The following is an 18078-nucleotide window of genomic DNA, read 5'->3' on the forward strand; positions in this document are numbered from 1 at the left end:
AAGGAAATCTGCCATCCTTACCTGGCCTGGCCTACATGTGACTCCAGACTCACAGCAATGTGGTTGATTCTTAACTGCCCTCCAAGGGCAACTAGGGATGGGCAATAAATGCAGGACAGCCAGCGATGCCTGTGGCCCACAAAAGAATTTTAAAAAATGAACATTGCTTTTAGATGATTAGCTCAATAGATGTAGATATGCATTTGAACCAGTAAGAAGGAAGCAGCCCAATGAAGCCCCCGTAAAGATTTAAAACAAAAACAGGAAATGCTGGAAAATCTCAGCAGGTCTGGCAGCATCTGTCGGGAGAGAATAGAGCCAATGTTTTGAGTCTGATTGGCTGTATTCTCTCTCCATAGATGCTGTCAAACCTGCTGAGATTTCCCAGCTTTTTCTATTTAGGATTCCAGCGTCCACAGTAAGTTGCTTTTATCACCAAGATTTAAAGACTGATTTTTGGATTATGAGAGAGATTTGATGCAGGGAAGGACTTAGATGGCAGCCACTGGGGAGGATTAAATAAAATTAAATTCTAAACTTGACCTGAACTGGATTAACAATGTTGATGTAACACAATCATTGAAACATCTTGGTCCCAACTGATAGTATCAGCATTGAATCTTCAAAGTCAGTTTCACTGGTGTTAATATTCCCAGAACAATACTGAGGCATATCACTGAATATTTAGTTATTTATGTTTAAAAGCCTGACTCATAATGGCTCATTTGGTAAGAACAATTTCCAACTGAGCTACATGAACCTGAAAGCTCTGGGTTGAATCTTACTTGGAATTAAGTTTGTCAAAAGTGGGGATTTGGCAAAAGAGCCCAGGCTGCTGATACACATGATGTGGAGATGCCGGCATTGAACTGGGTAAGCACAGTAAGAAGTCTCACAACACCAGGTTGATGTGGAGATGCCGGCGTTGAACTGGGGTAAACACAGTAAGAGTAAGGTTAAAGTCCAACAGGTTTATTTGGTAGCTCAAGCTACAAGCTTTCCTTCATCAGATGAGTGGGAGTTCTGTTCACAAACAGGGCATACATAGACACAAACTCAATGTACAAAATAATTACTGCTTCTTACTTAATACCCCTTAATACTTCTTACTGTGCTAATACACACCCACGGATTCTTGCTGAAAAATGCATGTGTTCAAACATCGACAGACTGGCAGATTGAGGCTGGTACAGGAAGCATAGCCTCTTTGGTGTCTCATGGCGGATTTCCTCGTGTTGCGCCCACCCTGGGCGAGGTTCCCCAAACACTTGGACTCAAAGCGTCAGCTCTGTTCTCTCCTCACCGATGCTGTCAGACCTGCTGATATTTTCCAGCATTTTTCCTTCTGGTTTGAGACACCTCAATCAGTAAACATCACCCCCAGATTGTTACAATCCCGGATGCTGAGGGATGAAACTGGCCCCTGTCTTTATTCAACACCTTCTGGACAGAGCAAGATTTCATCTAGAAAGGAAAAATACTTTACAGACACCTTTTTCTCAGACCCACTAGTTATGTTTTAAAAGGAACCAATTTATCCAGACTTTAGTTAAAGATAGAGTGAGTTTCTTAGTTACTAAAGACAAGAAACATATGAACACGCACCCCGGACCTCTTCCACCTTTGGCCATCGGGAAAAAGATACAAAAGTCTGAGGTTACGTACCAACCAACTCAAAAACAGCTTCTTCCCTGCTGCTGTCAGACTTTTGAATGGACCTATCTTGTATTAAGTTGATCTTTCTCTACACCCTAGCCATGATTGTAACACTATATTACAACTATAACGTTACACTATATTGTAACGCTATACAGACAAAGTACGATATACTTTGTCTGTATAGCACGCAAGAAACAATATTTTTCACTATTTCCCAATACGTGACAATAATAAATCAAACACACTTACTCTTCTAATCACACATCTGTTGAACTGATCACTTTACTATAACTGATTATTCAGTTTACTACTGTCCCAATGGCCTTGTATTTTTATTCTCAGAGAGCTTAAAATCCCTGTTTTCTCTCTGAAACTTCAACTCCTGTCTTTTCTGTGTCTATGTCCCTGGATCACTGCCGCTCTGTGATAGTGAAGTTTTTCTACTCTTTCTTTTCTAGAATTATTAAACATTTCACCCTTTTTAATCAATTCTTTTAATCTTGGGGGGTGTAAGAATGTGTATATGTACAAACAAGTCTAGCCAGACACCCAGGCACCAAGGATCACAAACATAACCTAAATGAAACTGAAACTATTTTACCTTTTCTTAACACACAATTCAACTTAAAATTATATATTGTGAATAACCCCCTCTCTCACCTATATAACGATGTGGAGATGCTGGCGTTGGACTGGGATGGGCACTGTAAGGAGGTTCACAACACTCACCTGACGAAGGAGCAGTGCTCCGAAAGCTTATGACACCAAATAAACCTTTAGGACTTTAACCTGGTGTTGTGAGACTTCTTACTGTCTCCTAGGTAATGAAGCTTTCTCTCCTAAGGAGTTTAATATTCAAAGTGTAGGATTAGGAGCAAGTTTCATCAGAGCAGCCAAGCACTGGACAACTGGTTCAGACAAAATGCCACATTCTGCTATAAAAGGATCCAGATGTTTGTGGTCAGTTCAGCTTGTTTTGGTATGTTATAACTATGTCTGTTGCTCAATTCTGGGGCGTACAGAGCGACGTTTAAGATTTGTGTGGTTTTCCTGACTGGCCTTGGCCGAAAATGATGTCATTGATTTGACAAGTTAACATTGCAAAGTGGCTGAAATTTATAGGCCAGAGCTGGGGGTGGAGGATGGATTCCAGCCAGGAACATACAAAGATGATGTGCATGTATTATTACAGCAAAAAATCCAACCAGGCAGGTCTCTAGTCCGACTTTCTCATGTCTTACTCACCCGTCTACAGTAACATACTGGGTCCCCTGTCGCGTAACCAGTGCACCGTCCACTTCCACACTGCTAACTCAACATGAGAACAATTAACTCTGCATGAGCCAGGAAGTGAACCTAGGAATACAAACCGAGAAAGGTATATACAAAGAAGAAGCTTGTACTGTGTCTACGTCGCACGTCTTCTGGAGTGTGGGAGGAAACTGGAGCACCCGAAAGAAAACCCATGCAGATACGGGGAGGACGTGCAGACTCCACACAGACAGTGACCCGTGCCGGGAATCGAACCTGGGTCCCTGGTGCTGTGAGGCAGCAGTGCTGACCACTGTACCACTGTGCTGCATATCACGTAAAGGAGAGGGAAATGGCTTAGAAACCTATCTTTAAAATGTCTCATCATACTTGTCTTGGGAACGGAAAACCTTTAATTTTTTAATCTTTTATTTTTCACCCCTCCAGGAGGAATCTCCAGTCAGAACGAACAGCGGGGAGACACGTTGACAATACTCCGCTTCTTAAGTTCTTTCTGTGGCTGAGGCGGACCTGCAATGCCAGTTGAGTTGAGTTATTCCGAGATGGACTGCGATGTTTCACCCAGGAGCAAGCAGCACGGCATTGAGAGAACGGGGAGTGAAGACAGTGGGTTCGGTTCAAGGTCCAGAAATTCGAATTTGGTAAGTTTTATTGTCTAACAAAGATTCAGACTTCATGCAGCTTGACTATCTCATTGTTACCACAGGAATATTTACGCCAGCCATGGTTCATTGGGTAGCAACCTGGCTTCTGAGCCAGAATGTTGGATGTTCAGGCCCCAGTTCTACACTTGAGGACATTTTGAAGGAAATACTTAAATGGTCTCTTGCCAAATCATTCATAAACCTCTTAGAATGCTTCATGTCCTTCAAGACCAGGGCAATACAGTGGCACAGTGGGTTAGCACTGCTGGCTCACAGCACCAGGGCCTCAGGTTTGATTCCACCCTTGGGTTACTGTCTGTGTGGAGTCTGCACATTCTCCCCATGTCTGAATGGGTTTCCTCCCATTTCCTCCTGTATTCCAAAAATGTGCAGGTTGGGTAGATTGGCCATGCTAAGTTGTCCCTTTAGTGTCCCAAAATGTGTAGATTAGGGAGATTAACATGGTAAATACAAGGGCTAATGGGGATAGGGGCTGGGTAAAATGCCCTGTCTGTCGGAGAGTTGGTGCAGACTAGATGGACTGAATGGCCTCCTGCACTGTAGGGATTCTGTGAATGATAACAGAATCATAGAATTGTACAGTGTAGAAGGAGGCCATTCAGCCCATCGAGTATGCACTAACCACAATCCCACCCAGTCCCTATCCCTGTGCTAGTCCTTCTGACACTGAGGGGCAGTTTAACATGGCTAATCCTAGCCCACACATCTTTGCACTGTGGGAGGAGACTGGAGCACACAGAGGAAACCCACGCAGACACAGGGAGAACATGCAAACTTCGCACAGACAGTGACCCAAGCTGGGATTCGAACCCGGGTCCCTGGTGCTGTGAGGTAACAGTGCTAACCGCTGTGCCACCGCGCTGCCCACTTTGAAGGGCAATGATTTATTCTGCAGGTTGCAAATATTGCAATATCAGAGATGAAAGAGGATGAATGTTATTTACAAAGATAAAGGAAGCTGGCAATTCTTTTTAATTGAGAAAGAAAGTGTTTTTTTTATTGTAAATGAGATGTTGTGGACAGATAGTATTAGATTTACTGGTAGTTGAAATAAAGCATGCAAAAGCCAGTGCTCCAGGATTCTACCAATACGATCAGTAAACTGCAACTTCAGTGGCGGTTTCTGTGAGTGCAGCTAGCTGGAAATGGAGACGCTTTTACTGTCTCTCTCCTCTTAGGCTCTTCAAGTCAAAATCTGTCAAATTCAACCCATTTTGAGTTTAAAATCTGGGTCACAGCAACAAACTGCTGTAACCTTGGAGACTTAAAACATCAGGAATGACAATGTCACGTTTGATGCCTTCTGCTTAATAATTTTAAAAAATAAATCTCTTCGGCTCTCTCTGTAAGATCCACTTATCAGTGGGTGACGGACAGTCTAGTTTTACAGATATTTCCACTGCTGCTTTCACTGGTTCTCTGCAGTGAACCTACTTACTACTTGGCAAGAAAGGAAGTTTCTCCAGGATTCCTGAGAATTTATTTGTGGTGGGAAGGCAGTCACTTCTGGATCTCACCTCCCCCCTGGGACAGTATAGTGTGGCAGCTAAAGTGTGGTTCATGATTGGATACGATTCTCCGGACTCATCCAAACGACACGTCCCCTTCCAGCCATTCCTTTGTGGACTCGCTGGGTGAAAATCCTGAGTGGCATGGGTGGCGCAGTGGTTAGCACTGCTGCCTCACAGCGCCAGGGACCTGGGTTCGATTCCAGTCTCAGGTCACTGTCTGTGTGGCCTTTCCATGTTCTCCTGTGGCTGCGTGGGTTTCCTCCCACATCCAAAGATGAGCGGGTTAGGTTTATTTGACCTTGGTGTCAGGGGGATTAGCAGGGTAAATGTGTGGGGTTAACCAAAAGAGAAAATGCTGGAAAATCTCAGCAGGTCTGGCAACATCTGTAAGGAGAGAAAAGAGCTGAAGGGTTATCTGGATTTGAAATGTCAACTCTTTTCTCTCCTTACAGACGCTGTTGAGATTTTCCAGCATTTTCTTTTTTGGTTTCAGATTCCAGCATCCGCAGTAATTTGCTTTTATTAAGTATGTGGGATTACAGGGTCTGTGTGGGGTTATGGTCGGTGCAAGCTTGATGGCCCGAATGGCCTCCTGCACTGTAGAGATTCTATAACACCCTTCCCTAACAGCACTGTGGGTGTACCTACATCACATGGACCACAGCGGTTCGAGAAGACCACCACCTTCTCCGGGGTAATTAGCAATGGACAATAAGTCTTGGCCATGCCAGTGACCCCCACATCCCATGAATGAATTGGAATAAAAAACATACTGAGGAGCATCAAAGTGCCATCCTTTCCTCATCTTAAAGACAAAAATAACTTGCATTCATATAGCACCTTTTGTGCCAAAGCACTTTACAGCTGATGAAGTATTTTTGAAGCGTCACTGTGTGTGACGTAGGGGACACAGTAGTGTATACTTTATTTTCATACTTTATGATGCTCTGAATGACATAAATGTAGACAAATTTATTTATGTGTAATTTTAGAGAAAGAGTTACTTCTCTTTCACTTGGGAACAAACTGCAGATCTTATTAAATTTGGGGTCCGCTAATACTGTGGTTACATTTACACAGAAGTGTGTCGAATCATAGAATGCCTACAGTGCAGAAGGAGGCCAAGTCTGCACCAACCACAATGCCACCCAGGCCCTATCCCCATGCATTTACACTAGCTAGTCCCCCCGACACTAAGGGGCAATTTAGCACGGCCAATCCACCTAACCCGCACATCTTTGGAGTGTGGGAGGAAACCCACGCAGACGCAGGGAGAATGTGCAAACTCCACACAGACAGTGACCCAAATCGGGAATTGAACCCGGGTCCCTAGTGCTGTGAGGCATCAGTGCTTGCCACAATGCCATTGCATTTTACCAACTATTTTATCAAAGTAGTTAATTGCCCCATCTTGATGCAGGGAACATTGCCGAGATTGCCCTTCTCTTGAGACTGGGAAAAATTGGTGAGTTCATAGAATCGTGGAATCCCTACAGTGCAGAGGGCAGCCATTCAGCCCATCAGTACTGTACCAAGTCTCTGACAGGGGATTCCACCCAGGCCCTTTCCTGTAACCCCATGTATTTATCTCCCTAATCTACACATCTCGGGACACTAAGGGACAACTTCAGAATGGCTAATCCACATAACCTGCACATCCCAGAGCACCTGGAGGAAACCCACACAGACACAGGGATAACGTGCGGACTCCGCACAGACAGTGACCCAAGGCTGGATTTGAACCAGACACTAGAGTTGTGCAGATAATGATCCTGAATCATAGATTTGATTTGATTTATTATTGTCAAATGTCTTAATATACAGTGAAAAGTATTGTTTCTTGCGTGCTATACAGACAAAGCATACCATTCATAGAGAAGGAGAGGAGAGAGTGCAGAATGTAGTGTTACAGTCATAGCTAGGGTGTAGAGAAAGATCTACAGAATCTATCAGAATCGGGGAGATAATTTTATTATTTTTACATCTTATTGACTGTGCAAGTGTGATTTCCCCACTCGAACACAGGATTGCAGAATTACTCCTGATCATTACTATAGAATGTACATCAGTTCTATCTTCAGAATAAAGACACCTTGAAAGACAGGAAAACACAACTGTAGCATAAGCATTTAACTCATTGCTTAAGGAAATCAACACCAGACAACAATATTCTGCTAAATGTCATTTAGGATCCTCCTTCAGTCTTTTAAATAAACACTTGTGATTATGAAGGAACCCGAGATGGCCTCATGAAAGGTCATCGATGTGAAACATTATCCCTGGTTCTCAAGTGGGGAGGTGATGGCCTAGTGGGATTATCGCTGGACTAATAATCCAGAAATTCAGCTAATATTCCAGGGACCTGCGTTTGAATCCCGTTGCAGCAGATGGTGGAATTTGAACTCAGTAAAAAATATCTAGAATTAAGAATCTACTGATGACCATGAAGCCATTGTCGATTATCAGAAAAATACATCTGGTTCACTAATGTCCTTTAGGGAGGGAAATCTGCTGTCCTTACTCCGTCTGGCCATGTGTGACTCCAGAGCCACAGCAATGTGGTTGACTCTCAATTGTCCTCAGCAACTAGGGATGGTCAATAAATACTGGCCAGCCAGTGGTGCCCATGTCCCATGCATGAATAATAAAGATGCTATCTGACCTGTGGAGTATTTCCAACGTTTTATTTTGTATTTCATGTTTCCAACGTCTGTAATATTTTGCTTTTGTTTCTGAGTTGAGGAGGCGGATTTTGATTGTTCTAGTTAAAATCCATTAACCATCTGGCAATTGCCATTCTCTTACTCCGAGGTCAGGACTATCCTCTTGGATGAGTGTTAACAGGCTAACTGTCGCCATGGAAACTGTGAACAAACAGTGGCCCAGTCAGGATCTGATGGAAAGAATGAATGAAGGGATTTTGCATTGGTGTAGCACCTTTCAAAGCCTTTCACAGCCACTGTTGCAATGTACAAAGGGCAAGATGTATTCCTGTAACCCTCATCGTTCCGAACAATTCTAACAAAGGGTCGCACTTGAAACGTTGACTTTAAGAACTGAGTGACCTGCTGAGTTTTTTTGAATGTATTTGTTTGTTTTGCTTTGGTTTCTTCCTTTTGTAATTTTTCTTTGTCACCTAACCATTGGACTTTGTTCCCTGCAGGATGACGACTTCATGAATTATATGTCTCACGAGGAACAGGAGTGCATTCTGTTCTTTGACACAACTCTGGACTCCCTGAAGGATGATTTTGAGGAAAGTAGTTCTGTTTGCAGTGTCAAAAGTGAAGATCCAAGCACACCAACGCAGATTCACTCAGGGAATGAAGAAATCATTGACCTGGTGGTGGCCCGACCTCAGGCAACAGAACGTGTAGCTCATTATGAAAATGTGCTTCCAGGTGTGTTAAACAGCTAGAATTTCTCCCTCTTCCCTTTTTAAAGTTTGTTTATTAGTGTCACAAGTTGGGCTTACATTAACGCTGCAATGAAGTGAAAATCTCCCTGTCGCCACACCCAGGCCCCTGTTTGGGTTAGCAGTGCTAACCACTGTGCCGCCCTTCACTGAGTTCAAATCAAGACTCAATCATCGTCTTCTGCTCTAACAATGGGAATAATCAAACATCACTTAACTACTCCTGATTTATTTAATTTATTCCTTCCCACTCTTTCATCTGTGCTGACACCTTCCATTACCCACCTTTGCTATTCAACCAGGCTTTTTTTTTTATTTGATTTGATTTATTATTGTCACATGTAGTGAAAAGTATTGCTTTTTGCATGCTACACAGACAAAGCATACCATTCATAGGCAACAGGAGTGCAGAATGTAGTGTTACAGTCATAGCTAGGGTGTAGAGAAAGATCAACTCAATGCAGGGTAAGTCCATTCAAAAGCCTGACAGCAGCAGGGAAGAAGCTGTTCTTGAGTGGGTTGGTACATGACCTCAGACTTTTGTATCTTTTTCCTGAAGAAAGACGGTGGAAGAGAGAATGCGTGGGGTGCTTAATTATACTGGCTGCTTTTCCGAGGCAGTGGGAAGTGTAGACAGAGTCAGTGGATGGGAGGCTGGTTTGCCTGATGGATTGGGCTACATTCACAACCTTTTGAGGTTCATTCACAACTTTTTGTAGTTTATTTTTAAATAAAAGTAAATGGGGACCCTTTTCTTCAGTTACATCAACAATAGTTGTTACAACACAATGAAGTATTGTTTAGTGCTGCAGTACAGATTTAATCCCTTGTATCATTTCAGTTCATAATCTCGGATCACTTTAAAGAAACATAGAATATTACAGCACAGAATGAGGCCATTCAGCCTAATCAGCCTGCCCTGGCACTTGAAGTGAAATCCAGATAACCCCACTCCTACTTTCCCTACATTCCTGCAATTTTTCTGCTCCTTCAGTTCCCTCTTGAAGACAGTAAGAAGTCTCACGACACCAGGTTAAAGTCCATCAGTTTTATTTGGTATCACAAGCTTTCAGAGCACTGCTCCTTCATCAGTGAGTGGAAAGTGGGGTTCACAAACAGGGCATGTATAGACAGAGACTCAATTGCAAGATAATGGTTGGAATGTGAGTCTTGACAGGTAATCAAGTCTTTACGGGTACAGCAAGTGGAGAGAGGGATAATCACATGTACCCTTGTACCTGTAAAGACTTGATTACCTGTTAAGATTTGCATTCCAAACATTATCTTGCAGTTGAGTCTCTGTCTATATATGCCGTGTTTATGAACCCAACTCCCAACTCGCCTGATGAAGGGGCTGCACTCTGTAAGCTCGTGATACCAAATAAATCTTTTAGACTTTAACCTGGTGTTGTGAGACTTCTTACTGTGTCCACCCCAGTCCAATGCTGGCATCTCCGCCCCTTGAAGACAATAAGAAGTCTTACAACATCAGGTTAGGATTTATTTTGAATCACGAGCTTTCGGAGCACTGCTCCTTTATCAGGTATTCTTGAAGACACTATTAAATCTGTATCCAACGCCCTATAAAGCAAAGCATTCTAAATCCTAACAACCCATTATGTTGAAAACTAAAAAAAGTAATCTTTCTTTATGTCACCTCCTTTGCCAATCACCTTAAACCTGGATAAGACCTTAGGATCAGGAATAGACCATTCGGCCCCTCGAGCCTGCTCCACCATTCAATAGGATCATTGTTGATCCAACATCCCTCATGTCCATTTTCCTGCCCTTTCCTCATAACCCTTGATTCCCTCATTGATCAAAAAATCTATTTATCTCGAGCCTTAAATTTACAGAAGTATCTGCCCCCATTGACAAGGAGTTCCGAAGATTCTCAGCCCTCTGAGAGAAGAAATCCTCATTTCAGTCTTAAATTTGTGCTGCTTTATTCTGAGGCTCTGTCCTCTGGTCCTAGTCTCTCCCATAAGGGGGGATACACCCTCTCAACGTTTACCCCATCGAGCCCCCTAACAATCCTAGATGTTTCAATGGATCACATCTCATTCTTCTAAATTCCAGTAAGTCATGTCCCAGCCTGTTTAGCCTTTCCTGATAAGACCATCCCAGTGCTCCTTCTCTGAATGGCCTCCAACGAAATAATATCTTCCCTTAAATAAGGGAATCAAAACTGCTCCCATTACTCCCAGATGTGGTCTCACCAACACCTTGTACTGTTGCAGCAAGAATTCCCACATCAACCCCCCTTGAAATAAGGGCCAACATTCCATTGGCCATCCTGATTCCCTGCTGCATCTCTGTGCTAGCTTCCTGTGTTTCATGCACAAGTATTCCCAAATCCCTTTATGTTGCAGCTTTCTGCAATTTTTCTTTATTTAAACACTACTCTATTCTTTTGTTCTCCCTTCCAAAATGAATAACTTCATTCATTCTTTTGCACATGATGCTCCATTTGTCAACTTTTTGCCCACTTATTTAACCAATTAATATATCTTTGTAAACAGTTTGTATTCCTCCCACACCTTTCCTTTCAAGGATCATTTGGACTCGAAATGTGAGCTCTTTTCTCTCCTTCCAGAAACTGCTAAACCTCCTGAGAATTTCCAGCATTTTCTCTTTTGGTTGCCTTTCCACCTATTTTTGTGTTGTCTGCAAATTTGGCTACAATACATTCGCTTATTTCTTCAAAGTCATTTATACTGTCAACAGTTATGGTCCCAGCACCGATCCCTGTGGAACCTCACTGTTACAGGTTGCTAACCTGAAAAAAAATGCCTTATCCCCACTTGCTGTTTCTCAGTCATTAATCAATTCTCTATCTGTGCCAATATACTACCTCCAACACCATGGACGCTTATCTTATGACTTAACCTTTTGTGAGGTACTGTGTCGAACATCTTCTGGAAATCCAAATTCAACACATCTACAGGTTCCCCTCTATCCACTCTGGTTGAGATTTCCTCAAAACTCTAATAAATGAGTCAGACACAATTTCCCATTTATAAAGCCATGCTGACTCTGCTTGATTAGATTATGATTTTCCAAATGTGCTGCTATTACTTCTCAATAATCGATTCCAACATTTTTCTAACAATAGACGTTAGGCTAATCAGCCTACAGTTACTTGCTTTCTTGCCTCCCTCCCTTTCTGAATAGGAATGTCACATTGGGCAGTTTTCCAATCCTGCGGCACTTCTCCTAATTTTTGGAAATTTACAACCAATCTTTTTGATTATTGACCTTTCAGCCATTGGAAGCTTTTTCTCTTTACAGACATTTTATGATTTGAAACATTGCTATAAAAGCTCCTCTTAACTCTAAGGAGATTGCCCAGTTTCTCAGTTGGGGATGGCCAGTACTGGAGGCACCAGATGTGCACACAGTCCTGGGCAAATGAAGAGGGTCCGTCATTTGCAAGCCACCCTTTTGTACCTACTTCACTGAGGACCACCTTCTGGTAGTTGGTCCCGATGTGCAGAGGGGAACAGAGTTAGGATGTAATAGTCTCCTGCTGCAGGAACTCCTGAACAAGACTGCCAAATGAAGAGCAGCCAGTTAGATGAATTGTTGGGAGGTTGCAGGCAGCTCTGACATTATACACATGGATGTAGTGGGATCAGTATTCCATTGGGATTTCAGCTAGGCATTTTGTGGGAAGAGGGTGACCCTAAATTGGGATTGGGCAGATATGCTGACCATTAGCTCCTGTGAAGTGAGATGTACCTGTTTCCACAAGAACGTAGAAGGTGACATCCTGGGTGGACTGTATCCTCTGAGAATTCAGATCAAAAAAATGATTTTCTTTGGAGATGCAGCTAGATTAGTGCCCAGAGCTCTGGGCTATTTGTAACAATGGCGGGATGGAGGAGTCGCCTGCACGTAGGCAGGTGGGGACCAGGACTTTCATTGACATGGGGAAGATTGGTGCGACAGACATTCCTGCACCTCTGACGTTTCCCCCCAGTTACAACAAGGTTCCCTCTTTTTTCATCCCCCTTCATCCCACCCACCATCATCCCACAAGTTCCATATGAAGTTAATGCCAGGTACAATCCCTCATAACCACAATAACCCAAGCAATTCTAGGACCAGTATCCTTGTATTAGGAAGAAATTGTCTTCACACATCCATTGGAAATGGGAAGAGTTTTATGAGTATGAATAATTTAATTCCAATCCTAAATGGAATCACTATCAATGCTTGTGTAAGTTTTGACTGTTAATTTGTTTCTCAAAAAGGCATCTTTAACATTTTCAAAACCATTTTTTTAATTTTCTAGTTGAGAAAGACGTTAGTGTACCTCAGAAAGAGGAGGTTCGGGCGAATCAAGAAAAACCGCAGCCGAAGCAACCAGAGCATCCTCGTCCCACGACCAAAACAGCACAGTTTGTAAAACAACCAAGCTTTGAGAGAACCCCACCTGAATCTGAAATCGAAGCGGCCCGAGCCTTCTACAACCTGGCAAAGCCACCTGGATCAGTGCCAACGCCAATGGTTATCGCACAGAAGATTGCTGAGAAAAAAGTTGGAGCAACTTCACCCGTGTCCCCACCAGAAAGCAAACGTTTCACTTACGAGAACGATCAGGTGAACACAACTTCTCCGACTGAAGGTCAGGAGCTTCATTACAGAAATGCAAAGCTCCAAAGGTTTCCATCCAACATTAGCATTTCGATGGCAAGCAGGGAATACAACAACACCATCAGCAAGGCAGCTGTCAAAGTGCAAGAACGCAAAGCACAAGTGTTGGCCAACCTGGGTGGTACAAGCCTCCTTGTTGCTGAGTTGGATGACCAGCAACAGAAAGCTAAACCAAGGAGGAATTTGTCTTTCAAAGAGGCGGTTTCCATCGAAACAAGGGACGAGGCGCTATCAAAACTCGGGCTGGTGGAAGAATCTGACAAGACGGATTCAAATACTTCCAATGGCTTCAAATCAAAGATCAGAAATTCAACCTCTGCTCCATCAACGAAGGTGCCATCTGTAACCAATGGCACTCACGCAGCTGCTCCTCTTCCTGTTACACCACCTCTGAAAGCTTCCAGTCCCAAGCCTGAACCTAAAGAGATTCCTCATCTGAGCACAAAATTGAATACGCCTGGAATAACCAGGTCACGGTCCATTCAAAAACCAACAGGATTCAGGTCTCAAGGAGTAACAGTCCAGTTCTCCGGCCGTGGCTCAACAGATGAATCTCGCAAAGAAGCGTTACGGAAATTGGGTTTGTTGAGGAACAATCAAATTCAGTGAAAACTCAAACCAAATCCTTTCAGGAATATTTATAATGCCTTTTGTTCAAAATAAGGAAGGGGATCTTTTTTGCACGCTGCCTCTAGAACCAAAAAGATGCCTCTCAAATCCATCAACTATGTTCAGTGGTCATAATGGCACATTTACAAGGACGCCTGCAAGCATTAGCATTTCTTCATTTTTTTTTGTTAGATGGGGCCAAAGGAAGCTAATGAAGATTAAATTGTTGACCAGATCAAGTGAAACAGATTTGGGTCATTTGTGGAACTTGTTTTGAGCATTGTAGAATATCCCAGAAGTTAATTTGGGGATATTGTTGAATCTTGGGTTACTGCTGGAAGATTAGTTCCTCCATTATTCTCTAGCCACGATGTCACAAACTTCACCACGAGGATGTAACTCAATAGATCCCGATGATTAGTGTAAGTTACCATTGCTTAGCGCTCAATAGCTGTCACAACACAATCTCAAGATGTGCAAAGTCACTAAATACCCTGTTTACATGGTGCAAAGTGAAATACTCCTAACTTCTGTACCCACATCTCTGGTGGAATATGTATGTCAACCTTTTGTTTTCAAACCAAGGCAGTTTGGACATGAACTGTTAGATTACACCTGGCCAAACTACAAAACTGAAGATAGCAATGGAGAGAAGTCTTCCATAAAAGACTTCACCAAAAGCCAACACGAGTGGAATAAAACTGTCAAAGCATCAGAAACAAACTAATCTCTCAGCGAAGCAGGTTCACAACTTAAAGGAAGTGGATTAATTTTTCTGTTATGTATCAAAGAATAGGGCAGGATGTATTACACCTCAAATCAATCAAAGTTCAAACTTACCTTGATGTTTTAATTTGTATTTTGTTTAAAACACAATTGTGTATTATAAAGAGGACACCTTTTTCTCCCATGTTAAACAAGACATTAAGTTTTATTAGTAACTGTTGGTGAATCCGATTCTGTTCATAAAGTTGTTGTAATCTGAAACATTTATATATGAAAGTACAAGTCTGGAATCACTTTAATGGGAAGGAACGTATTGGATGTGTATTTTGTTCAAAGTGGGGTTTTTTTTGCAAATGAAAATGCAAATTTCTCCTTCTTCCTAAAAATTGTTATCGCTGACTGTAGGATCTCCCTCCCCCAGCTTAACTGATCTATTAGGTGTCAATTCTGGGGTTGACTTTTGAACAATTTGGTTACAAATCACAAGTGCTACTTCATTGAGAGATAATTTTGAGCTACTTGACTGCAGGATATCACACTGACTTTGTAAATGGTTTGCTCACCTTGGGCACTATGCCCCTCCCTTTCAAAACCTCGGTCAGTATTGTCATTGACCACTCTGTCTGCATTGCCAACTGTCTCCACTCCAACCTCTACAAGGGCTATGTATGTATAGATTGTTCCCTCCCAGGCCCGTGCTCACCTGCTCCAGAATTCTGCTTGAATCCATCCACCCATCACAGCACTGATACAGCTCTAATCAAGAGACATCCTGGTGTGACTGCACCCAGGTCTGTTCCAGCACTCTGCAACTTTTGATGTGGAGAAAGATTAGGTGACAAACCAGTGATTTTCCTTTGCCTAGTTCAGTGCCATCTCTATGCACCACACAAATATTGTCATTTTTAGAAACTGGAAGCAGGAATAAATAGGCCATTTGGCCCTTTGAGCCTGCTTCACCATTCATTTTGATCATGACGGATCATCAAATTCAATATCCTGATGCTGCCTTCCCCTATATCCTATGAGCCCTTTAGCCGCAAAAGCTATATCTAATTTCTTCTTGAAATTACACAACACTTTGGCCTCAATTACATTCTGTGGTAGTGAATTCCACACATTCACCACCCTCTGGGTGAAGAAATTTCTCCTCCCCTCAGTCCTAGAAGGTTTATCTCTTATCCTATGACCCAAATCACTTTGACTTCAAATCACATTTTTTCTCACAAGTCTATCCACCTTTCTCAGTAAGATGCTTTTGTTTTTGCATAACTAAGTAATTCCACAAGTTTACAACTAACACTCCCGGGTGTCTCATTTGTATCTTCCTGAACCTTGGTTGACTTGGTTCTCCATATCACCCTGGACTTTCACTGTGTGCCTTACTTTGGGATGTTGTGATTGTTAATAGAAATATTTAAATGGCCCAAAAGGTTTTGACTTGAACCCTTAATTATGTAGGGGAATTTCCAACACCGCCCCCCTTGTAATTTGGCAACTGCCTATAGTGACGCAGTTCAAATTCAAGAGTTCAGTTGTGCAGAGTACAACCCAATGTTTCATTGAACGTTACAGTGGAAAAGTGCTCCAAGCAAGATATGGGGCAGGGTTTGATTATCGCACATTTGCCCTGGGGGATTTAAAACATGACGTCGCAATCACTCAACATACCCACGTTATCATACAAAAATTAGATATAGATGAGGGTTAAAACAATACAATTGCAACTTATGATTGTCTCAGTATCTTTCACAGCAGATCTGTAGTTGATGCTTTGATTGAAGTGAAGCTCTTGTAAAGCAGAGGATTTGCCGTAAGCTACAAAGCCTGCTGTCATTGACTTTCCAGGAGGTTGCTTTTCAGGTGAATTTCAACAGGTTGGAACAGACTGGGGAGAGTCCTTCTCCCACTTACAATGTATTGCTGTGTTTTGGCTGCTTGGCTGGCTGCCTGTTGAGTGATGGTTTCCGATGGAATATTCACTTGTCCTGAAATTGAAAAATCCTGCCAAGGTCAACAGTCCCTCCCTCCCCCACTCCGATTCCCATGGCAGGCAGGCCGGTAAAATGCCGACCACTGAGTTTTGACTGTGGGAGATGGAAAATTAGTAATATGAGTCCTTTTTTTGCCCCCTGTGGTTTCGCTTTGCAACATAGTTAGTCTCATTTAAGCACCAATCACTTTGCTCATCCATTTATTTATCAACTCCCTTTTTTCACACTGTTTCGATTCCTCCTGTTCTCCCTCTAGCCACAATGTGGTTGGTTGAAAGGTTGTGCAGTAGACATACAAGTGTGCAAATGATCCCATGGAGTGGAACAGCCACTCTACAGAAGAATGAGTTGGGCACTGGTTTCATAATGTGAAGCGCACCTCATGATACCAAATAGAACTACACAGATGAGTGTTCGTGAATTTATTACCATGGGTTTTTATATATTTATGTACATATTTTCTATCTTTTGAAACTGATGATTCTGAAATATGTTCTGATTTTAAAATGTATTTATGTACAATACATATATAATTCAAAAATTACTTTATTAGTTATCTTGCTTGTCTTCAGTTAATGAATCATATAAACATCTATTTTGTATCCTGCGTGCGACTACGAAACAATATACTGACAATATTTGTTTTAAAAACACTGTGAAGATTCTGGAACAGTTGCATAGAATGGTGAAAGATATGTATTTGTTGTAAACATTAAAACACAAAATGTATTTTAAAAAAAAGTTTAGAAAATGATTTAATGATTGAAAATAACCTGTTGGGCGTTGGTATTATGCTAGGAAGATCATTACTGTAAAGAGCAATCCTGTTACCAAAATGTCAATTATTAGCAATGGATGTTTTGCTAATAATTAAAAGCGGAGGCACAACCTACTATTTTTTTTATCCTGTCACCTGAGAATATTGCTACCTTTTTCAAAGTTTTACTTCATGTGGCCACTCTTCCTGAGCGTAAGAAACTAATTCCTTGCCTTTTGGACAAAGTTGGAGAATTCCAGCCAAAATGTCAGGTTCTGACTGAAAACCGATACCTTTCTCTCCAGAAACACAGCCGAATTTCCTAACCAGATTTCCTGACATTGGTGATGTAGTTTGACGGGGGGGTATAGTTTGCGCCATCATTCTGGTGGGGTGGGGTGCAGTGAGGTGGGTTGAGCCTGATAAAGCCAGTAGGGGCGCCTCCACAGAAATAGGGGCGCTAATGTTAAAGGGCACTCTGATAGGTGAAAGAAAATGAACTCACTCCCATTCCTCTCCTCACGGCCACAGGTGACATCCTCTTCCTCCCACTCCCCCTCCTCCTACCCTTTCCCTTTCCACACCTTCTCCCCCTCCCACTCCCCCTCCCACTCCCCCTCCTCCTACCCTTTCCCTTTCCACACCTTCTCCCCCTTCCATTCCCCATCCCACTGCCCCTCCCCTTCCCTTCCTACTCCCCCTTCCCTTCCTTTCCCACTGCCCCTTCCCCCTCCCTCCACCCCCTGCCCCCTCCCTCTACCCCCTGCCTTCCTCCCTCTCCCCTCACCCTTCCCCCTCTCCTTCCCTCCCA

General features: G+C 42.6%; 1 protein-coding gene across 1 annotated transcript in view; it reads left to right on the forward strand.

The window, feature by feature from the left end:
* LOC145355511 (proline and serine-rich protein 2-like) overlaps positions 1-15808 on the forward strand; it is a 57782-nt gene extending 41974 nt beyond the window's left edge. Inside the window, exons 2-4 of the mRNA XM_080207730.1 lie at positions 3358-3572; positions 8271-8508; positions 12820-15808. Of these exons, the coding sequence (XP_080063856.1) occupies positions 3447-3572; positions 8271-8508; positions 12820-13790 (1335 nt within the window). The 5' untranslated portion in view covers positions 3358-3446 and the 3' untranslated portion in view covers positions 13791-15808. The remainder of the gene's footprint in view (positions 1-3357; positions 3573-8270; positions 8509-12819) is intronic.
* The last annotated feature ends 2270 nt before the right edge of the window (positions 15809-18078 follow it).

Source organism: Carcharhinus amblyrhynchos, chromosome 19 (assembly GCF_965287045.1).
Source record: "Carcharhinus amblyrhynchos chromosome 19, sCarAmb.v2.hapA, whole genome shotgun sequence".
Taxonomy (NCBI): Eukaryota; Metazoa; Chordata; class Chondrichthyes; order Carcharhiniformes; family Carcharhinidae; genus Carcharhinus; species Carcharhinus amblyrhynchos.